This window comes from Coturnix japonica, chromosome 38 (genome assembly GCF_054131305.1).
Source record: "Coturnix japonica strain WE chromosome 38, WE-NBRP24, whole genome shotgun sequence".
NCBI classification, from domain to species: Eukaryota; Metazoa; Chordata; class Aves; order Galliformes; family Phasianidae; genus Coturnix; species Coturnix japonica.
This window is the reverse complement of record NC_140700.1, coordinates 2,744,286-2,763,016: the sequence shown is the minus strand read 5'-3', so window position 1 is coordinate 2,763,016 and position 18,731 is coordinate 2,744,286. Positions and strand designations below refer to the sequence as shown.

Sequence of the window (18,731 nt, the reverse complement as noted above, 5' to 3'; positions counted from 1 at the left end):
AGCAGTGAGCTTTGCCCATGTGCTGACTGTGAAGCAAACTGCAGCAGTCAGAAAGCTCTGAGTTTTATTTCCCATCTCGAGTTTCAGTTTCTCTCTCATTTTTTTTTTTTGCAACCGCGAGCTGGGCGAAAGGCTGGCGAGGGATTTAAATAGACTGCAGGTGGGAGGCGAGAAGCGTTCTCCTAATGTACAGAGGAGAAACTGAGGCACGGAGAGACTTGAGGCTCTGCTCCTACGCAGCCAGACGGCTGTGGGTGCATCTCAGAGCTGTTGTGCATCTCTGCTATGAGCCCAAAGGCTGCAGGGTGGTCATTCCTGGCCCAGAGGCAGCCCTGTGCCGCTTCATCCCTAATTGCAGAGCCAATAACTGTAATTAAATCAGGGTTAAGCTGGTAGGGAAGAACCAGCTGAAGGTTACGGGGTGAGCAAGCAGCTAAACGTGGCAGGAAGAGGAGCAGAGCGTTGGTGCCCATTTGTTTGCTGTAGCTGTGTGTGACTCTGAGTTAATCATGAGAAGTTGGGTTGATGCTGAAGCCTTATTTACAAGCTTCAGCAGTGGGGAGTGACCCGAATGGCACTGTCAGCCTCTAATGTTGGCAGGAAAATAGGGTTCCTATGGATGTGAACAGCAAAGGTAGGGCAAGGTGAGCTCATGGCTCTGGAACGACAGGAGGAGCCACACGAGTGAGTTAATCGTGTCCCCATGAAGCAGCTGGAGCTTTGTGTGTTCCCTGCTGTGAGAGGAGAGACAATACATTTATGGTGCATTAAGGTATTATTGTAACAGCGTTAGCGCTGAAAGGTTTCTGATCCTCAGGAATAAAGAGTAGCAGATTTGTCCCAGATTTATCAATGGAGGCAGGGTTCCCATTCAGACATGAGGGAGGGCAGGGCTCCAACACGTGCTGGCAGCACGGCTGCAGGATGCACAGCTCTTGTGGCAGGCACAAGAGGATGCTTGAGATGGGCAAGGTTTCAAGGCAGGGGACCAAAGGCTGGGAGCAGTGGGGGGTTGGAATGATGGTTCCATACATGGGAGGGGTCTGTAAGGGTTCCTCTATGGCTGTGGGTGAGGTGAAGCTGTGTCCCCTCTGCCCCAAGAAGGCCACGAAAGGAAGAAAGGAGCTGTGCTGGCTCAGCTGCTTTGCAGGAGCTGCAGCTGATGCTGCAGGTCAGCCTGTAGATCATTGCACGGGGGAGTTTCCTAAATGGCTGTTAGGAATCAAATTGAATTTGTCAAGTCCAGATTCAAGATTAGAATTGGACGGAGAAGCAGAGAGGATCTCGCAGGAGGAGGAGGTGGTGGCCATCCTGCATTAAACAGAAAAGCCACAGCCTGGAGGAGCACATTTAGTGCTGAGCTTTGCAGGGAAGTGTTGGGGGCACTGCAGGGGTATCCCTTCCCATGGACTCCTATCAGCATTGCTGTAACCGTGCTCAATCTCACCCTGTGACCGTGCTCGTGCCTCTTGGTTTGGGGCACAACATTGCCTTGCTTGACCAGCTGGGGCCAGCAGCAATGGCCCCGCAGCAGCCCTGCCTGCAGCGAGCTGCTGGCCTGGCAGAGCTTAATTAGATTTGATGGGATTAGGTGGAAGCAGCAGAGGGGAAAACAGGGCCAGGAGGCCACGCGGTGCCTGGGGCAGCTGGGCTGGAGCCGCAGATCTCCAGGCTGATCTAAAGCAGCCGGTAGCTGAGGGGTTAATTCCTGCTGCTGCACTGAGCTGATGGGGACAACTCGATCCTGGTTGCAAGGGAAGGGATTTTCCTCTCTGCATCCCAAAGGTACGCAGCTCTCTGCAGAGCTGGCACTGATTTCCAGTGAGTTTCCCCCCCCGACTGAGAGCTGGAGTAAACTGTTGCAGTTATGGAAGTTACGCCTTGTTGCCTCGAGCCTTTTGTCATCAATAAATGTTTATAGTACGAAGCAGCCTTGTTTGTTTGCCTTCGACCAGATGACAGTGATTTACTGGCAGAAATCCTAGCAGAGGAAAGAGATGAGCCAGACAAGTCCTTAAGTAAGTGCTACACACATGTATGGAGGGAGCAGATGATGTTGTATGATCATGAAACCCATAGAGAGCAGAGCTCAGCTTTTGGATGTGAACTGTCATTTCCAGGAGTGTTTTGCAGCCTTTGAGCAACCAAGTGTGAATGATGTTTGGTTCTCACTCTGTCCAGGTTGGGATAGGTGGGAGATGCTGAGTGTTGGATTCTTCTGCTGTTAGTTACAGTAGAAATGATGAGAGGGAGAAGCTGGACGCCTGTTGCCCGACTCCCTCATCCTGGGTGATGTGCAGCCACGAGCAGGACGTGAAGCTAAGGATGGAGGTGACCATAAGAACACAAATCCATGCAGGGCAAGGTGCCATGGCCTGGAGATGGGTGTCCCCTGTTGCTGCTGCAGCAACAAGTGTAGTGGCCTCAGCCCCAGCATAGAGCAGTTCTCTATGGTGGGTCCCTCCTTCTGGGCACCTCCACCACTTTTGGGGGCAGAAGGTTTGGGGTTATTTTACCCCCTACCAGCTCTATCAGCAAAATGAGGAAGGCAAGCTGGGCTAGCTCAGATCTGTTCCCATTTACAGTTTGGGCTCGGCTCCTACAGCAATATTTATTGCTGTTTTCCCCCATAGGTTTGTATATTTTGTGCAGCTTGTTTCTAATTTCAAGTATAAATAAGTTTGATCTTTTCATCTGCTTTTTTTTTCCCCCTCTCCCTACCTTCTGGAGGCTGTGCTGGTTAAAAATAACAGCAGCAAGGAGCTGCAGCGGGGCTGATGGTGAGGATTTCACCTCCTCTGCAGTGGGGCTGTCGGGGTGGGATGGGATTGGGATGCCCTTAACACATCCCTGACCCATGTGGTCAGTGTGGTCAGGCTCCTTCCCCAGCCAGGAACCCCCTGAGTGACCAGAGCCTCATGGCTCATGGCTGAGGATAGGAGTGCTCCTGGAGAGTGACCAGTAGGGTTTGGGACCTATTGGGGGGGGGGGGTTGCCCTTGGGTTACCCCTCTGTGCAAGTCTTGTGGGGATGGAGTGTTTGCCAGCATTGGGATCCTGCAGGGAAGGCTTTCTGCAGGAAAAACAAAGTCCTGTTTGACCAAAAGTGAACTATTTGTCTGAAAAGACTGATTGAGAAAAGCCTTCCAGCTTCCTTGCAGGAAAGACTGCGACTGCCTGTACTGAGGGCTGAGCCAGCTTCTCTTCTCCATTGATTTTGCTGTGGGGTTGCACACGCACACTCAAGACACACACATGAACACGTGCACTCATGCACACTCATGCACACTGGCTTATGTGCACACACATGCACATACATGAATGCACATGCATGCATCCACATGCACACATGCATGCACATAGGCATGCAAACACACGTGTATGTGCACATACATAGGCACACACACACACGTACACACACACGCCCTGCCTTGCAGGACTCCCCCCGCCGCTCTCAGCCCCAGCATCCGCCGGCTGTTCCCCGCCCGCAGTCACCCCGCACCCCGGGCACAGCTCGAGCCTCTCCGGGGGCTTCGGGGGTCCCCGAGCCGGGCGGAGCCGGGGGGTGGGGGTTCGGGTAGCGGCGGGGCGAGGCGGTGCCAGCGCTGGGGGCGGACTTTTTGAGCGCAGCCCGGCGCCGCTCAGAGCCGCGGCAGCCGGGAGCGGGGCGGCTGCTTCTCCCTCTCCGCCCCGAGGAGGAGGAAGAGGAGGAAGAAGAGGCTCCGACCGCCGCCTCGCCGCTCCTCTCACCCTTTCCCCCTTCCTCCCCACACCTTTATGGACGAGCGCCGGAGCTTGCTGCACTCTCCTGCCGCCTCCTCCGCCGGCCGGCCCCCCAGCAGCAGCCACCACAACCTGGGCTACACCGAGCAGCCGCCCCCCGGCGCCCCGCAGCCGCTCCCCGGCCACGAGGAGGAAGAGGGCGAGGAGGCGGAGGAAGGCAGCATGACGGTGGTGGGGGGCTCCGGGGACCCTTTGCCGGAGGAACCGCAGCATCCGCACCCATTGCTGGGGGGGGAACGCTACGAGCACCCCGCTCCGCCCGCCGCCGGTCCCGCAGGGCACACCACGGAGGTCAGCGGAGAGCACGAGTGCTGCGAACGGGTGGTGATCAACATCTCGGGGCTGCGCTTCGAGACTCAGCTCAAAACGTTGGCGCAGTTCCCCGAGACGCTGCTGGGGGACCCCCGCAAAAGGATGCGGTACTTCGACCCCCTGCGCAACGAGTATTTTTTCGACCGGAACCGGCCCAGCTTCGACGCCATCCTCTATTACTACCAGTCGGGAGGGCGCATCCGACGACCCGTCAATGTCCCCATTGATATCTTCTCCGAAGAGATTCGTTTCTACCAGCTGGGGGAGGAGGCCATGGAGAAGTTCCGGGAGGACGAGGGTTTCATTCGGGAGGAGCAGCGGCCGCTCCCCGATAAGGAGTTCCAGCGCCAGGTGTGGCTGCTCTTTGAGTATCCTGAGAGCTCCGGACCGGCCCGAGGCATCGCCATCGTCTCCGTCCTGGTCATCCTCATCTCTATTGTCATCTTCTGCCTGGAGACCCTGCCTGAGTTCAGAGATGACCACGACTATGAGGGAACCGGGGGGACCTTTGGGACGGGTGGTGGCCCTCTCCCACCTGATGTCTTCACCAATTCCTCGTCCTCGGCCGTTTCCATGGTGTCGTCCTTCACCGACCCTTTCTTTGTGGTGGAGACTTTGTGCATCATCTGGTTCTCCTTTGAGCTGCTGGTGCGTTTCTTTGCCTGTCCCAGCAAGGCCACCTTCTCCAAGAACATCATGAACATCATTGACATTGTGGCCATCATCCCCTACTTCATCACACTGGGCACTGAGCTGGCTGAGAGGCAAGGCAATGGCCAGCAAGCCATGTCCTTGGCCATCCTCCGAGTCATCCGCTTGGTGCGGGTCTTCCGGATCTTCAAGCTGTCCCGGCACTCCAAGGGGCTGCAGATCCTGGGGCAGACCCTCAAGGCCAGCATGCGGGAGCTGGGTTTGCTCATCTTCTTCCTCTTCATCGGCGTCATCCTCTTCTCCAGCGCCGTCTACTTCGCTGAAGCCGACGACCCCAGTTCAGGTTTCAGCAGCATCCCCGATGCCTTCTGGTGGGCGGTGGTGACCATGACCACAGTGGGCTATGGGGACATGCACCCCATCACCATCGGGGGCAAGATTGTGGGGTCTCTGTGTGCCATCGCGGGGGTGCTGACCATCGCCCTGCCCGTGCCTGTCATAGTCTCCAATTTCAACTATTTCTACCACCGGGAGACAGAAGGTGAGGAGCAAGCCCAGTACATGCATGTCGGGAGCTGCCAGCACCTTTCGTCTACTGAAGAGATGAGGAAGGCACGCAGCAATTCCACCCTCAGCAAATCTGAGTACATGGTGATAGAGGAGGGGGGAATCAACCACAGTGCATTCAAACAGGCTGCCTTTAAGACAGGCAACTGCACAACCACAAACAATCCCAACTGTGTGAACATCAAAAAGATCTTTACGGATGTTTAATAAACACAGAGCGGCGGCGAAAGCTGAGGACGTGGTTAAAAAAGAATAATAATAATAACAATGATGCAAAAGTGACCGTGTGTACTTGGTGTTGTGTGGAACATGCACCATCGTCCGTCTGTCTGCGCCCTTGTTTTTTATACGTTTATTTTTGTAGATCTTTTGGGGTTTTTTTTGTTTCCTTTCTAAAGATCCGAAAGGGATTTAATCTTCTCCAAAGAAAAGAGGACGGTCGATGGGGACGGAGGAGGAGAACGAAGACAAATGGCACCGCTGGAGCAGGTGTCTGTTCTGCAACGTGTTGCGGGGCTGCCTTTGTTTCCTGGCTTTTGGGGACGTCTCGCTTTGCTCCTGGTTTGCTCCCCCCTTCCCTGCAGGCGGTGCGGAGCCCATTTCCCTTCCATCTCATAAGCTCACTTGTTGGATTAACGGCCCCGGATTGGGTGGGGAGATGAGGAAAACATGTTGCCGAGCTCTGGAAGGGGGCTGGGAGGAAACAACCCTTTCATTTCGCACAGTCCCCGTTACCACGTTGTTACACAGCGCTCAGTGCTGGGAGGTGGTGTTCCCTTAGGGACGCACCGCAGATCCCCTTTTCTCCCCCTATAGATCATTCTTGTCTGATCAGAAGCCGAATGCAATCGGTTCAAACTAAAACCCAACCCTCTTATTTTCCACCCTTCCCTTGCAGCCCTGGGCATGATTTCACCCATCACAGGGTCTGTGGGTCCGTGTGCTGTGTTGGGCAGAGCGGGATGGGGTGGCTGCATGAGGGCTGTGATTCCGAGCTGCTGAGCTGCAGACAAAGGGATGTTTCCACCTTTTCCACCGCGTCTGGGAGAGATGCAGCTGCTTATGGCAAGGAGATTAAAGTGGTGAGCACGCCTTCCAGCGGAAGTCACTAATTCGGACCGGAGTGATGCAGTTGCTATGGCCACCCTGGTTTCCTGGGAAACCCCAAAAGGTTGTCATGGCATCCCTTCTCCCATCCCCCCCTCGGCCCTCACCCTTCCCTCCAAAGCCCTTCCAGATGGTTCCAGCCCCACCACCCCATGGCTCTGTACTGCACGGGGATCCCATCCTGCACCCCCATCCGTGCCCCATCCTGCAGCCCATCCCCGCAGCCAAACACCCACCCGTAGGCAATAAGCACTCCCCCCATCCCCCTCTCCCTCTCAAAGGAGTTCACACCTTGGCGGTGAGATTTGGGAGCCTGCAAATATGAGTGGAGAAAGGACCGCCTTCACCTCACCTGGAGCAAAACCCCAAAGTGTCCTCCAAGGGCAGAAATGAAAGCTCAGCCATGAAAGCTCAGCAGCCTTTGGAAACCATGGGGACAAATGCAGAGCTAGAAAGAGCAAGAATGCAATGTAAGCCCAAAGTCGCCAGGGAAAATGTGCCTCCTTCATCCTTCTGTGCACACCGGGGGCTGCAGGACATCTGATGGGATCAGGTGAGCTTTGCAAGGGGGGGAGAGGTTTTCTTTTGCATCATTGCTTTTTGGAACAAACCTCGTGTTTCCTTATGCATGGTGTCGTTTTCCAGCTCCCCTTGGTGTGTTTTTTGTGCACTTTGGGTGTCATGGGATGGCAGCATCCTCTGATTCTTTGTGCTTCTCACTTTGCTGCACACTGAGCTCTGGGTGAGCAGTGCTGGGGGAAAGCTGTGCTGTTCTGTGCAGGGATCTGTCCAAAACTGTGCAAAAAATGAGAGCTGTGGCAGTGTTTTGGTGCTTTGGGTTGGTCCACAGTGGGGCTGGTGGGGCCGTGCTGTGTCCCAATTGGCTTTGGAGTAAGAACAAAATGATTTGTCAGGTGAGGAGTGCACAGGAATGCCAGCAAAGACAAAGGACACCTGGAGCCCAACCTGGCTGAGTTGTCTGTTTCCTGAGGGGATGGAAGGGAGGTTTTTGACCATGCTGGAATTGGGAATTTTGCTGGGAATTCCCTCAGGCTTTAAAAGGATTGGGACAGTTTGTGCCACATCACGCTGCCCTTCAGCCCCAGCACCCCAACCAGTGAATAAAACACTCCGAACCAACAGGAAACATCCGAGCAGCTTCTTCACTAATGGCATCTGACGGCTTTATTGGAGCTGCAGCAGTTTCCCCAGCAGAGAATCTGCCCCGACCATGGTGAGGGCGATGATCTGCAACCACACAGAGCTGACAGCCACTCACCCTGACAGCATCCCAGAGCACGGGGCAGCAGGGAACCCCAAGGCACCTTCGCCAGCAGGCTGAGCTGTCACAGCCGGCTGCGAGCTTTCCCTTCTGATGGCTATCAAAGCTTTTCTGCATGCCCCATCCTAAAAGGAGGGTTGGAGCTCAGGGCAGTGGGAGCTCAACCCCCTCCTCGCTGAGTTTTATTGTGATATTTTTGCTGTGGCAGCTGCATGGATGGAAACCACACGTGTGCCTGGAAACAGCAGCGCAGGCTTCTTAGTTTCTGTGCCACTTAAATAAGCAAGAAACCACAGCTCGTTAGTTTGCTTTCCTGGCTGCTTCCCCTCCTCATTCGGTGGGGGCAGAATAGCTTCAAACACATTTTGCTGACAGCAAAAAGCTCTTTATCACAGAGGTGCTAAAGAAGCCGGATCATCCGCCGTAGTTTTTCAGCACTGAATGGCACCGCTGAAAAACGTCAAAGAGCTGAAGGCACGCACAGAAATGGGAGAGGGAGCAGCAAAACGGGGATATCCCTGCTGTGCTCTGCCCCATTTCTGTCTGCTCCTTCCCTCGGTGCTGTCAGTTTCTCTGGGTGCCGTTTGCTCCGTGGTCTGACAGCTCCGCCGGGCGCATCCTGCCAGGAGATGCCAAGTGCTGCCAGACAGCTCCGTGGCAGCCTGCAGGGATGGAGCGCCCTGTGCTGCCTTACAGCTTCCTTCCATGTGTGTTCCTTTGCTGCCTTACAGCTTCCTTCCATGTGTGTTCCTTTGCTGCCTTGCAGCTTCCATCCGTTGTGTGTTCCTCTGCTGCCTTGCAGTGTGCATCAAACCGTGTTGTTGGTGCTGTTGCTCTGGGCGCAGCAGAGCACACCGGGCTGTAAGCTTGCCTCAAAGCAGGTGTCACCCTGGGCTGCTGGTGGCATTTAGGGTGCCCTATGGTCTCTGTCTCCCCATGGGTGCATCACCTTTGGCACAGGATCCCCACCCCATCCCCCATCCTGGCCTTTCTGCTTGATTTCTCACTTTTTTCCTCCTGTTTATTTACACTCTTTTGGCCTGGATTCCTCCAAAAAGCTCCATTGCTCCCCAGCACAGCACATGCCCTTCAGGTAGATGGGATCTGTCCCTCTCCGGGGTCACGGAGCAGGGCTGGGGTGTCCCTTTCCTCCTGCAGGGTCAGATTTCTTTGGGCAATTGTTTCTGTTCCATCCCTTGACAAAGGGACAAAGGAAGCTGCTGCTTGTTTTTCATCCCCAATTTAGGAACAGTTTAGTGGGGATGAAGGGCAGAACAGCAGCTTCCCCAGCAGAAGGGAAGGAGCCCTCACCCATCACTAAGGGGTGTCCTGGCACAGCAGAGCGTGGGGTTCTGATGGTGGTTTGTGTGTGCGGAGGGCATTCTGCATGAAATCTGTTTAATTGTGTAGTTTGGAGCCCTCTTCCTGCCAAGCTTTTAAAATATGCATATCTACGTGCAAGCACATCCCAGCCCGACGTGAGGCAGCGCCTTTCTCCATATTTGAATGCTTTAACAGGCTGCAAACCTGTGGTGCAAATGAATGAGGTAGGATTGCACCTGGCAGCGTTCTACCTTTCGGTCTCACGCATTTTGTGTAGGGGAAGGAAAGCTCAGCAATGGCATCCTCATGCCAAGGCGTGTGTGTGGGCAGTGGATGTAGAGGAAAAGGTGTTTTGAGGACATCATGGGATGCCATGGGAGCAAATCCTGTGCATTCTTTCACTGCCATGGAGCTGGTGTTCTTCTCTGCACCCTGCTCTGCTCTGGGTCTTCTTCTTTGGGCAGCAAAGTGCAGCTGGGGACATTTGGGTGCTGTGGTTCTGGGGACATTTGGGTGTCCCCTGGTGCTGGGAATCACTCCCCTGGTAGTGGGGATGGGGGCTTAACAGCATTTGATGAGCTCTGATGTGGGGTTTTCTTAGGGTACAGCATGAAGCTGCGATGCCATTGCATTGCACGGGGCATGTTTGCTCCTGGGGGGAGCCCAGTGGAGCTGCCCCAGTGAGGGCTCTGCAGCTCATAGGACAGAGCCCCAGGCACAACCCGGAGCTTTTTCTCCCATACTTGGCTTCCCAAGCAGGAAAATGAGTAATGTTGCCTCCGTCAATGCGATATTCATCCCTCCTGACGGGACGCGTGTTTGCTGCTCTGTGCTGGAAGGCGTCAGGGCTGCTGTGCTCCTGCTGTTTGTCAGCAGCAGAGAGCAAGCCACATTTTTTGCTCATGAGAACCGTCCTCTGTGCGGAAGAAGGATGGGAGCAGGGTCCCACGCTGCCCTTCCAGCTGGAGCCATCAAAACAACCAAAAATGCTCTGAGAAAATCCACCACGAGCCCCTGTTTGCCTTCCCTCTGCGAATAAGGTGCTGCTTTTGATATGCACACATTGCAGGGACCCATCCATGTCTCATTACTGGCATAGTGCTGAGGATGCTCTGCAGGAGGACAGGGAAACCTTCACGCACGGATGTCCCTGCAGGGCACCATCAGTTTTCTCCTTCTTATGAAGCAAGACATGCTCCAGTAAATTAAAACCTGTCTCCTATCTCGTTCAGCTTCTCACTCTGCTCAGATACTTCCCTACAGCTGCTCTTCACCTCTGCACAGAGGGAACCATCTTTGTACATGAAGACCCCCAGCTCAGTGTTGGTTCTGCAGTGATTCATTTCCTCACTACTCGTAATTCAGATGCTTTTCTGAGCACGGAGAAGCTCCGTCACGTCTGTTGCTCTTCCACATTTGTTGCACTTCATTTTTAGCATCCTTACACGTACTGTGTGGGAAGACTTGGTGCGGATGTTCATGACTGCATCAGCCACTGGTTATCTCTGCTCCTGCACTCCAGGCAGCAAAGTGCACTTGGCGTTGTGTTGATGCTGACCAGCACCAGCTGTTTGCTCGCCTCTTGCATAGCAGATATGGAAAATCCTTTTGGGTTGTGTCATGGTTTGATCAGTGGTGGCTCAGCGCTGGGGTGCAGCGGGGCTCCTGCAGCAGTGCCTTTGCTCTGGGTTTTGCTCTCATGAGCACCCAAAGGCTGCAGTGAAGCATGGAAAAGATGAATGCATGCATTGCAAAGCATTTTTGTGTCTGCAGAAAGATGCGTTTTGCTCTCTGCCCCCGTGGTAGCAAGAAAGGAGCTGAGAGCGCTGCATTGTAGCTGGGGATGCTGTGCAGGTTGCAGTCCATGAGATGGGATTCCCTGTGCTGCAGATGGGGGATGTGAGTCTTCACACTTGCATTCCCACCCTCATGCCTCATTTATCCTATCTCTGTGCATTTGTTGCTCCATTCTCATAACCAAGGTGCTGTGCAGCTCATTTGCAGGAGCGTATTACGACAGCACATCCCTCTATCAGCTCAGTAAGAAGAGCTCATCAGGTTAATGTGATAAAATCTATTTCCCCCAAAGCTTTATTGTATGTCATCAATTATATCCCTCACTTCAACTCCGTATGAAAAATCTCAGCCATTCCAACATATTTTGGGGGATCAGAGGGAGGCAGACAGACCCATCCTCTTTGTTTATCCCTTAAGGACTTGGCTCAACAGGAGCTGTTTTCCAGTCCTGGATTTCCCCTGGGTCCAGAGCTCAAGGAAGATGCGGTGCACGCGGTCTCTCGAGCTGCTCAGCCAACTCCCACCTCTTGGCCACAAATCCTTTGGCTCCACCAACTGAACAACCTCTGATTTCTGTGGCTTCTGCTTCACATCCTCTGTTTCTGTTGGAGGGGGGAGGATTTCATCAGCCCCGTGTGCTGGGAATACATCTGCATCCCTTCAGGAGCCGGAGCAGCAACATCTCCTGCTTGCTCCTGACCTCACTCCCACTACTGTCCTGGCTGAATTCAGTGGAATAATGACATCATTAAGCTGAGTGTTTGGAGGTTCTGTCTACAAAGATAGGAATACTTGGAAAGGCATTGGGGTACCCAGAAGAGCTGAGAAACCTGAGCTGTGTCTGCACTGCTGCCCATTGCACTGTATCTGATCAGTCCATGCTGTGCTGAGGTTCCTATCTGGGTGTATGGGATGGCTCCAGGCTCTCCATTCCTAATTCTCACCCAATCATCAGCACCAAGGAGCCAGCACTTGGGATGCATTCGGTGCTCATCCCCACAGCTCAGGGCTGTGCCCCACTGTGGATGGGCAGAGCAGTGCTCCATTTCCCAGCTGTGGGATGCAGGGAGGTGTTCATTCAGGGGGGAATGGGAGTGATGGAGGTTGGATCTCAGGTTGGGTCTCAGCAATCAGCTCAGCCAGTTGCTTAATACCATATGAGTGGTTTCAGGTCTTCAGGAGCTCAGCCTGACTAAGATAAATATGTGATGAGGAAAACTCTCTTCATGGTAATTATTTTGGTTTGGATTTGCAACTTGCTATTAATGCGAGCTAATAGTTAATAACTGGAATACGCTTAATGAATCTTTTCCTAGCTTTAGCTCTCTTTTCAGCTGCTTTGCATTCAGTCTGTGATGTGATTTTAATTAGCAAACATTCCCTTTTCATTTCAGGGGAACAGGGATTGGAGTCATCCAAGGGGACCAATATATGATATCCACCCCACTTTGCATTGAAACCATAATAACACACTGCTTGTTTTCAAAGCCAGGCTGTGCACCAACGCTGCTTTTTCTCTGCCCAACAGAGAGCAGAAAAGCTGCAGTGTGAGAGCTTCAGGACCGTGCTTGGGGATGAGACACCTATCAAGGTGATGGCACCCACTGATGGATGGAGCTCCCCACCCCGACCTGCTCCTCGTCTGTGTCTTCTCACAAGTGCATTATTACGGATGGAAGGTTTTTGTGCAATGTGATGAGACACCACCAAGCCAGGAAGGAAAGCAAAAGAAAAAGGACAGAGGTGGAAATGGGATGGGTGTTATTTTAGGGTTTGGGGGGTTTTTTGTTTGTTTGTTTGTTTGCTTGTTATATAAAAAACTCTTGGAAGGTTGAGCAATCAGAAGGGAAATGCTGAGCAGAGCCGCTGCTGGGCTGTCCAAGTGTTCTGCTTGGGGTGGGAGCGAAGCAGGGACACGTGGGTTGCTCTCAGTGCTCCCAGTGACACAGGCTGGTTTTGGCCATAGGAACTGAACAAGCTCTGTTCTATTTTTCTGGCTTTCCTGTCTATGCTCTTTATAAATAGGTATGTGCTGCACCAAAGGCGTTTCTCCTTGCATCCTGCAATGGGAGCCGTGTCCTCCTGCCAGGCTGCAGCTCACCAGCACTGGAATGAATGCCAAAAGGTGTCTGGTGTTTGGGGGTGAGGACTGAGCCCATTTCCATCCCTGCAAGCCCCAAATAACCCAATGGTGCTCTCATCCCATTGTGATGGATGGAGCTCATAGGGCTCTGTGTGCTCTGTGTCACATCCAGCCCTGCAAAACACCTGCAAAATGATGGGTTTGCAGCACCTATCCTGGTCCTGAGGGTGCAAAAGGGATCAAACAAATAAATCTGCAGTGATCCTATAGGGGCAAGCAACTGTCTGCCTGCAGGGGGGTCGGGGCTGCAGACAGCCCAGCACCCCATGAGATGGGACCCAGCACCCCCTGTGGGCAGGAGGAGAGCTGATTTCCTCTCGGGAAACCCTGGTCCCGGAGGTGTTGAATTTAGTTTCTTTTGGAACATTAAACAGTAGCCCTTAAAAGGGGGGATAGAATGTATTAGTACTAAAGTTATTTTTCTTTCTCACTGTTACCCGGAGGTACTTTTTGTTTATGAGCTATGTGTGTGCCCACCGTGGTTGTGCCTCATCCATTTTCAGTGAGCTCTGTGTTAAAGCATCTCTCTGCTTGGGGTTGGATGGGATGGGAAGAGCAGAGCCCTTCTGTTGGGTTCTGAAGCACTGATGCCCCCAATGGGTGCCAGCAGCTCTGCTACCCAAACCTCACCTCCCCCATGGACACCCTGAGTGTCCCCATCCATTACAAGCAGTTGGTCTCTAAGGGTCCCTTCCGACTCAATTCCATCACTCTGTGACATCTTCAACTCGTGGAAAACACCAAATTTCAACCTGTTCTCAGTGTTGTACATATCAGCTCTGGCAGCAAAACCACCTTTCAGCCCACATGTGCTCCATGCTGTTGGATTTCTTTCGCTTGATTGCTGACCCGGCTAATTGTTAATGTGCTTTCTCCAAATAAGCGAGAGTTTGATAGTCTTTAATCGTCGGTCTGGTGTATTGTCTGCATTGCTACGACTCCGAATATAGCCCTGTGTGTTTAATAGATAACCATCATACCAGAATAGCCACGCAGAGATGTCATTTTGAGGGGAGAGCTGGATTTGGCAAGGGAAAGCAAATTAAAGATGTATCCAGTCGATTAAAAAACAAACAAAAAAAAAGAGAGAGATTTAATGATGGCTGACAGCAAGAGAAGATCCCAAAAAATAGCGTGTATTTATTCCCATAATCATCCGACTGCAGGCTGCTCATCTTTATTCATAGCCCTTCAAAGCCACGCTCAGAGATGCTGAGGAAGCCGTGTGCGTCGTGCAGCGCTTGAGACGCCAAACACGTCTGAGCTCCTCCTGCTGTCTGCAGCCCTCCTTCCTTCCCATGTCAGTGTGTTTGATGGCAATGGGAGCTTTGCCATGGGGTGGATTTGCAGGGCAGGGCCCCAGGGTGCTGTAGGCAGCACTGGGATGGCATCTTCCAAAGGAATGGGCTGAGATCTGCTGTCCTCCTCTGCTGTTTTGCTCTGATGACATCAAGGCCAGACCAGCAGCAGTGCCATTCCAGAGAGTGTTTTGGTGCAGAACAACTTACCCGGCTCTAGAAAAGCCATTGACATATCGGAGCCTTTGTGCTATTAAGAGGAGAAGTAGCAATGGCATGGAGTTGTGGCCCAGTGCCTGAAATGGGGCAGTCTCAGTCAAAATAGTGTGTCTTTGCTACCATCCTGCCACTGTTATATGGGAAATGGGACTTGGCCATTTGTTTGGGTACCAACAGAGTGATGTCTGAAAGATGAACCCATACACACCCAACCTGGTGTGTAGGGCAGAAAGTTGTTGTTATGGAGGGATGAGTGTTCCCAGGGCCAAACTGAGCTCCTCCCAAGGGGAAGGGACTCTTCCTTCAGGACCTGAGGTCCCAAAGCTTTGCAAGAGGGGAACACCACAACCTGACCGAGCACCCACCTCTCCCACAGGAGGTCTTAATTTCTTCATTCCCCATCATTTACTATGCAATTCGTTTCCATGATTCCTTCCTGGCTGGATGTAACGTTAACATTGCTTTCCATGTCATCAGGCAGCGCTTTGGCTGGTGATGAGAAGTCCTCAGGACTATCTCAGCAGCAACACACACAGAGATATTCCAACAGCAACATCCTGCCTCCCGATACTCAACACACCAACCCAACAACCCAGCGGCCTTCTCTGCACAGAGGCCGAATCCGGAGCAGCCAGGCTCTGCAGAAACAACTCCATTTGTGGCTGGAGATGCAAAGCTCAGCCTCGTTGCACTGCTTTCCTTTTGGTTTTGGTTTGCACGGTGAGCTGTGTTGCCCCAGTTTCAATTTGTTCTGTCGGTGCTGGTTTGATGCTCCAACAAACATCCCCGTCGTCCTGGTGACCCCCACTGTGCTGTGGGCTGCATATTCAGCTCCACACGGGTGGGTGGGTTTTTGGGTTCTTATTTTCTGGTTTTGTGGGTTTCTTTTTTTTTACCTGATGTCAAACTTATTTTTTTAATTGGTTTTTTTTTTTTTTTTTCATTAGGACTCAAAACTGTTCTTTCATACGCAAAGATCAATAAAATGGCTGAAACACGACTCTGGTGGTGCCATAGTGATGGAGGGGGGCGGTGAGATGGGAGAGGAGGGATGCTGGGGGACCAAGAATATAACAGGATTGGGGTATGAAATACATCTAGAACAGGTTGCCCTATGAGGCTGTGGATGCCCCATCCCTGCAGGCATTCAAGGCCAGGCTGGATGTGGCTCTGGGCAGCCTGGGCTGATGGTTGGTGACCCTGCACATAACAGGGGGTTGGAACCGGATGATCCTTGCGGGCCTTCTCAACCCAGGCCGTTCTATGATTCTATGAACTCCTTGCTCATTTTTCAGCGTGAAAGAATGTGGAATGTAATGCATTTCTCAGGAACAAAACCAAGCAGTAAAATCCTGGGCTAAAATGTGCACATTTCCATCCACCCCACCAACCTGGAGAGCTGCACTCATTTTGTAGACCAAAATCGCTCTGAGCAAAGCCTTGCATTCTTATTGTGAGTGTCACAAGGAGGGATGTCACCAGTGATGCTTTGGCAAAGCCAATGTAAGTGGAGGCACTGAACTGCTTGTCCTCATTGCAAGCGGAGAGCTTGAGAAACGAGGCTTGAAGTTCATCTGAAAACCTTGCCCTTGGCTTTGTACCACGTCTTTGGGCTTCACCCAAAAGCAAGCTTGGCCAAATAATCTCAGAGCTTTTTTAGGTTACGGCTTGTCTAAAAAATATTGAAGAGTGAGAGAGAATGGAAAAATAAATGACGACTCTACAAGCTGCATTTAATCTGCAGCAGCTGGGACTGGTCTGCACTTGGGCAGCGTGAGAGCAATTGGAGACCTGCAGAATTTTCTGGTTCCTTTTGCTTTTCAATCACCTGCACATTTCTGCTCTGGGGAACACAGCTGGGAGCCATAAAGCGAGCAGAGCTGTGGCACAGATGAAACCCAGAGTTTAAGATTGGTGATGTAAGCCAAGCCGGTGTGGGGAAGGCTGGGTCTGGTGCAGCATCTGTTGCTGGTGGGGCACCCGTTGCTAGGGTGGCTTGCACTGCAAATGCAAAAGTGCTGTTCTGTTGCATCCCATTGGCCCAATAGCCCCTGCAGGCAAGGTATTGTTTTATTGCAGCGCTGACCGAGCTCTTGAGCTGGGTGGATTTGCAAATCCTTTTCCTTAGAATGCATCCCTAAACCCTGTGCAAGACTCCAAGCTGATGGTTGGGGCTGGGAGCAGAGCAGTGGCCCCATGCCCGCTCCTGGTAGGATCAGACTGGGAATTCAGCAATGACAAAGAACCTCGAAGCCTCAAGTTCTACAAATCATCTGCTCTGACCCCACTGGCCTCTCTGTCTGCACAGAGCAACGCAGGGCTCTCCTTGAGGGCCTGATCTCTGCCCCTGCCTCTGATTTCTGCATTTGGGCAGGTTCCTGGGAATACAGCACTCAGCTTCTTGCTTTTGTGCTGGTTTGGCTTCTATCTCTCTCTCGGTTTGCTGCCAGCACCAAGGCTGCAGGTGCACAGTGGGGGATGAGCAAAATCCCTTTGCACCATCTTCAGTGCCACTGTTTCCTAATTGTCTCCCAGTGGCTGCTCAGGGAGCAAACCAGATTCTGGTCAGAGCCAGCAGCAGGAGGAGACCCCATGTGGGATGCTCGGAGCTCTGGTGCTGGTGCTGGGTGCCCTGACCTCATTTTGTTCCTTTCTGCATTGGTTCCCCTGAGGGTTGTGGTGCTCCCAGCTGTCAGTTTCGGTTGATGTGTGGTTAACTGGGCTGGTGCTTCAGCAACCTTGAAAAACAGGATGTCTCGAAGGTTGAGATGCAGAAGGTGGCATGAATAGCATCAGCCCAAACATGTGCTTGCATGAAAAGCAGCACAAGAACACTGATGGGCAGAGGGTGATGTGCTCACACCAAATCCACAACAGGACTCAGACCAGTGGGTCCCTCCTGAGCTCCCTGTCCCTGTAGGGTATTTCCCCTCTCCCCAAACCACCTCTTCCTAAGGAGACCTCAGATTTAACACATCAGTTTTTAGCTTTCAAACAGATGCTGGCAACTGGAAGGATTCTCTTCCACCTGGTCAGATGTGGTTCCCTCCTGCCAGGGGGCACTGCCCATACCCATGGGATTACTAAGGTTATCATTTAAACACCACCTGGCCCTGTTAGTATTCATTATTTGATAGATTCTTGAATTCCTTCTGCTTGTGCTTCTGCTCAGAGCGCTGGGGACTGCAGATGTTCCTGGGGTCTTTCCTTGCATTTCCTCATACTCCCCAAAGGAATTAAGCACAAATGGAGGGAGGTGCCGGGATTTGGACCATGGTTCCGAGTGGCTCCTGATCCAGCCATGTAGCCCTCATGGGAGCTCAAGGGCAGCCCAGGTGGGTGCTGCTCATTCAGGAAAGCACATACTGAGAGCAGAGGGTGGGGAGGGGGAGCAGGGGATGCCGAGGCTAAAAATAGCAGTTTTCTAAAGAAGCGAATGAAAACCTCTTTGAAGAAATGAGGGGAGAGGGGGAGGGTTACCATAGAAACAGGGAAGTCTGTCTAGTCCCAAAAGAGGGGGTGGGAGAGGAAGAAATAGTAAATACGGCAGCGAGGTGATGGAGAGGATGCTGCAGGGCAGCAGGCAGAGCTCTGCCATCACCCAGTGTGGGCATGGCACCTCGTGTCCTGCCCAGCATCACTGTGCCTGTCACCTCCCCATGCCAGCAGGACCTGGACCAGGGATGATCTTGCAAGGCTTCAGTGATGGAGCATCTCCCTGGGAAGTGATAACACGATGAATTCCTACCTCATCCCACAGTGTCTTGTAGGAATTTTCCACCCTAACAAAGCCATCTCCGGGAGGGTTCTTGTAGTGATGGAGCTACACTGGTGGCTTTGGCTTGGCTGGAAGATGAAGGTGGAGTGGGTTGGCATAGCATGGGATCTGGCATGGAACAAGGTTTGTCACTGCTTGCTCTCTGGCTTGGCGTAGCCATAACTGGGCTGGACCCATCCAGTGCCTTCTTGTGGATGAAACCACGACTGTGCCCATGGTGGTCACTGTGCCCACAGCCACTGAGCCCTGGGGAAGGTGCTCCCCAGCTGAGCAGCCCCAGCCCTCATCTCTCCCTGCAGCATCCGTGTGTGGTAGGACAAGAGAATAGAAATCAGAGCCCTTTTCCTCCTGCCTTGTCTTTTCCTTCCCATGGAGCATCGTTTGTGGCCACGTCAGTGGAAAACATCACAGTTGGGTTCTCCCAGCACCCACCGTACAGCAGGGGCAGATAGACAGGGAGGCACACAGATGT

At 52.7% G+C, this 18,731-nt stretch overlaps 1 protein-coding gene across 1 annotated transcript; it reads left to right on the top strand.

Moving 5' to 3' along the window:
• The first annotated feature begins 3,575 nt into the window (after nt 1-3,575).
• KCNA3 (potassium voltage-gated channel subfamily A member 3) lies at nt 3,576-15,481 on the top strand. Its single transcript, XM_015885066.3, has 2 exons — nt 3,576-6,972; nt 12,350-15,481. The coding sequence occupies exon 1, from the start codon at nt 3,777-3,779 to the stop codon at nt 5,517-5,519; it is 1,743 nt and encodes a 580-aa protein (XP_015740552.2). The 5' UTR covers nt 3,576-3,776; the 3' UTR covers nt 5,520-6,972; nt 12,350-15,481.
• Nucleotides 15,482-18,731: the final 3,250 nt, after the last annotated feature.

What these genes read in the sequence shown, in the direction of transcription:
- KCNA3 (XM_015885066.3), top strand. Translation starts at nt 3,777, where the DNA reads ATGGACGAGCGCCGGAGCTTGCTGCACTCTCCTGCCGCCTCCTCCGCC.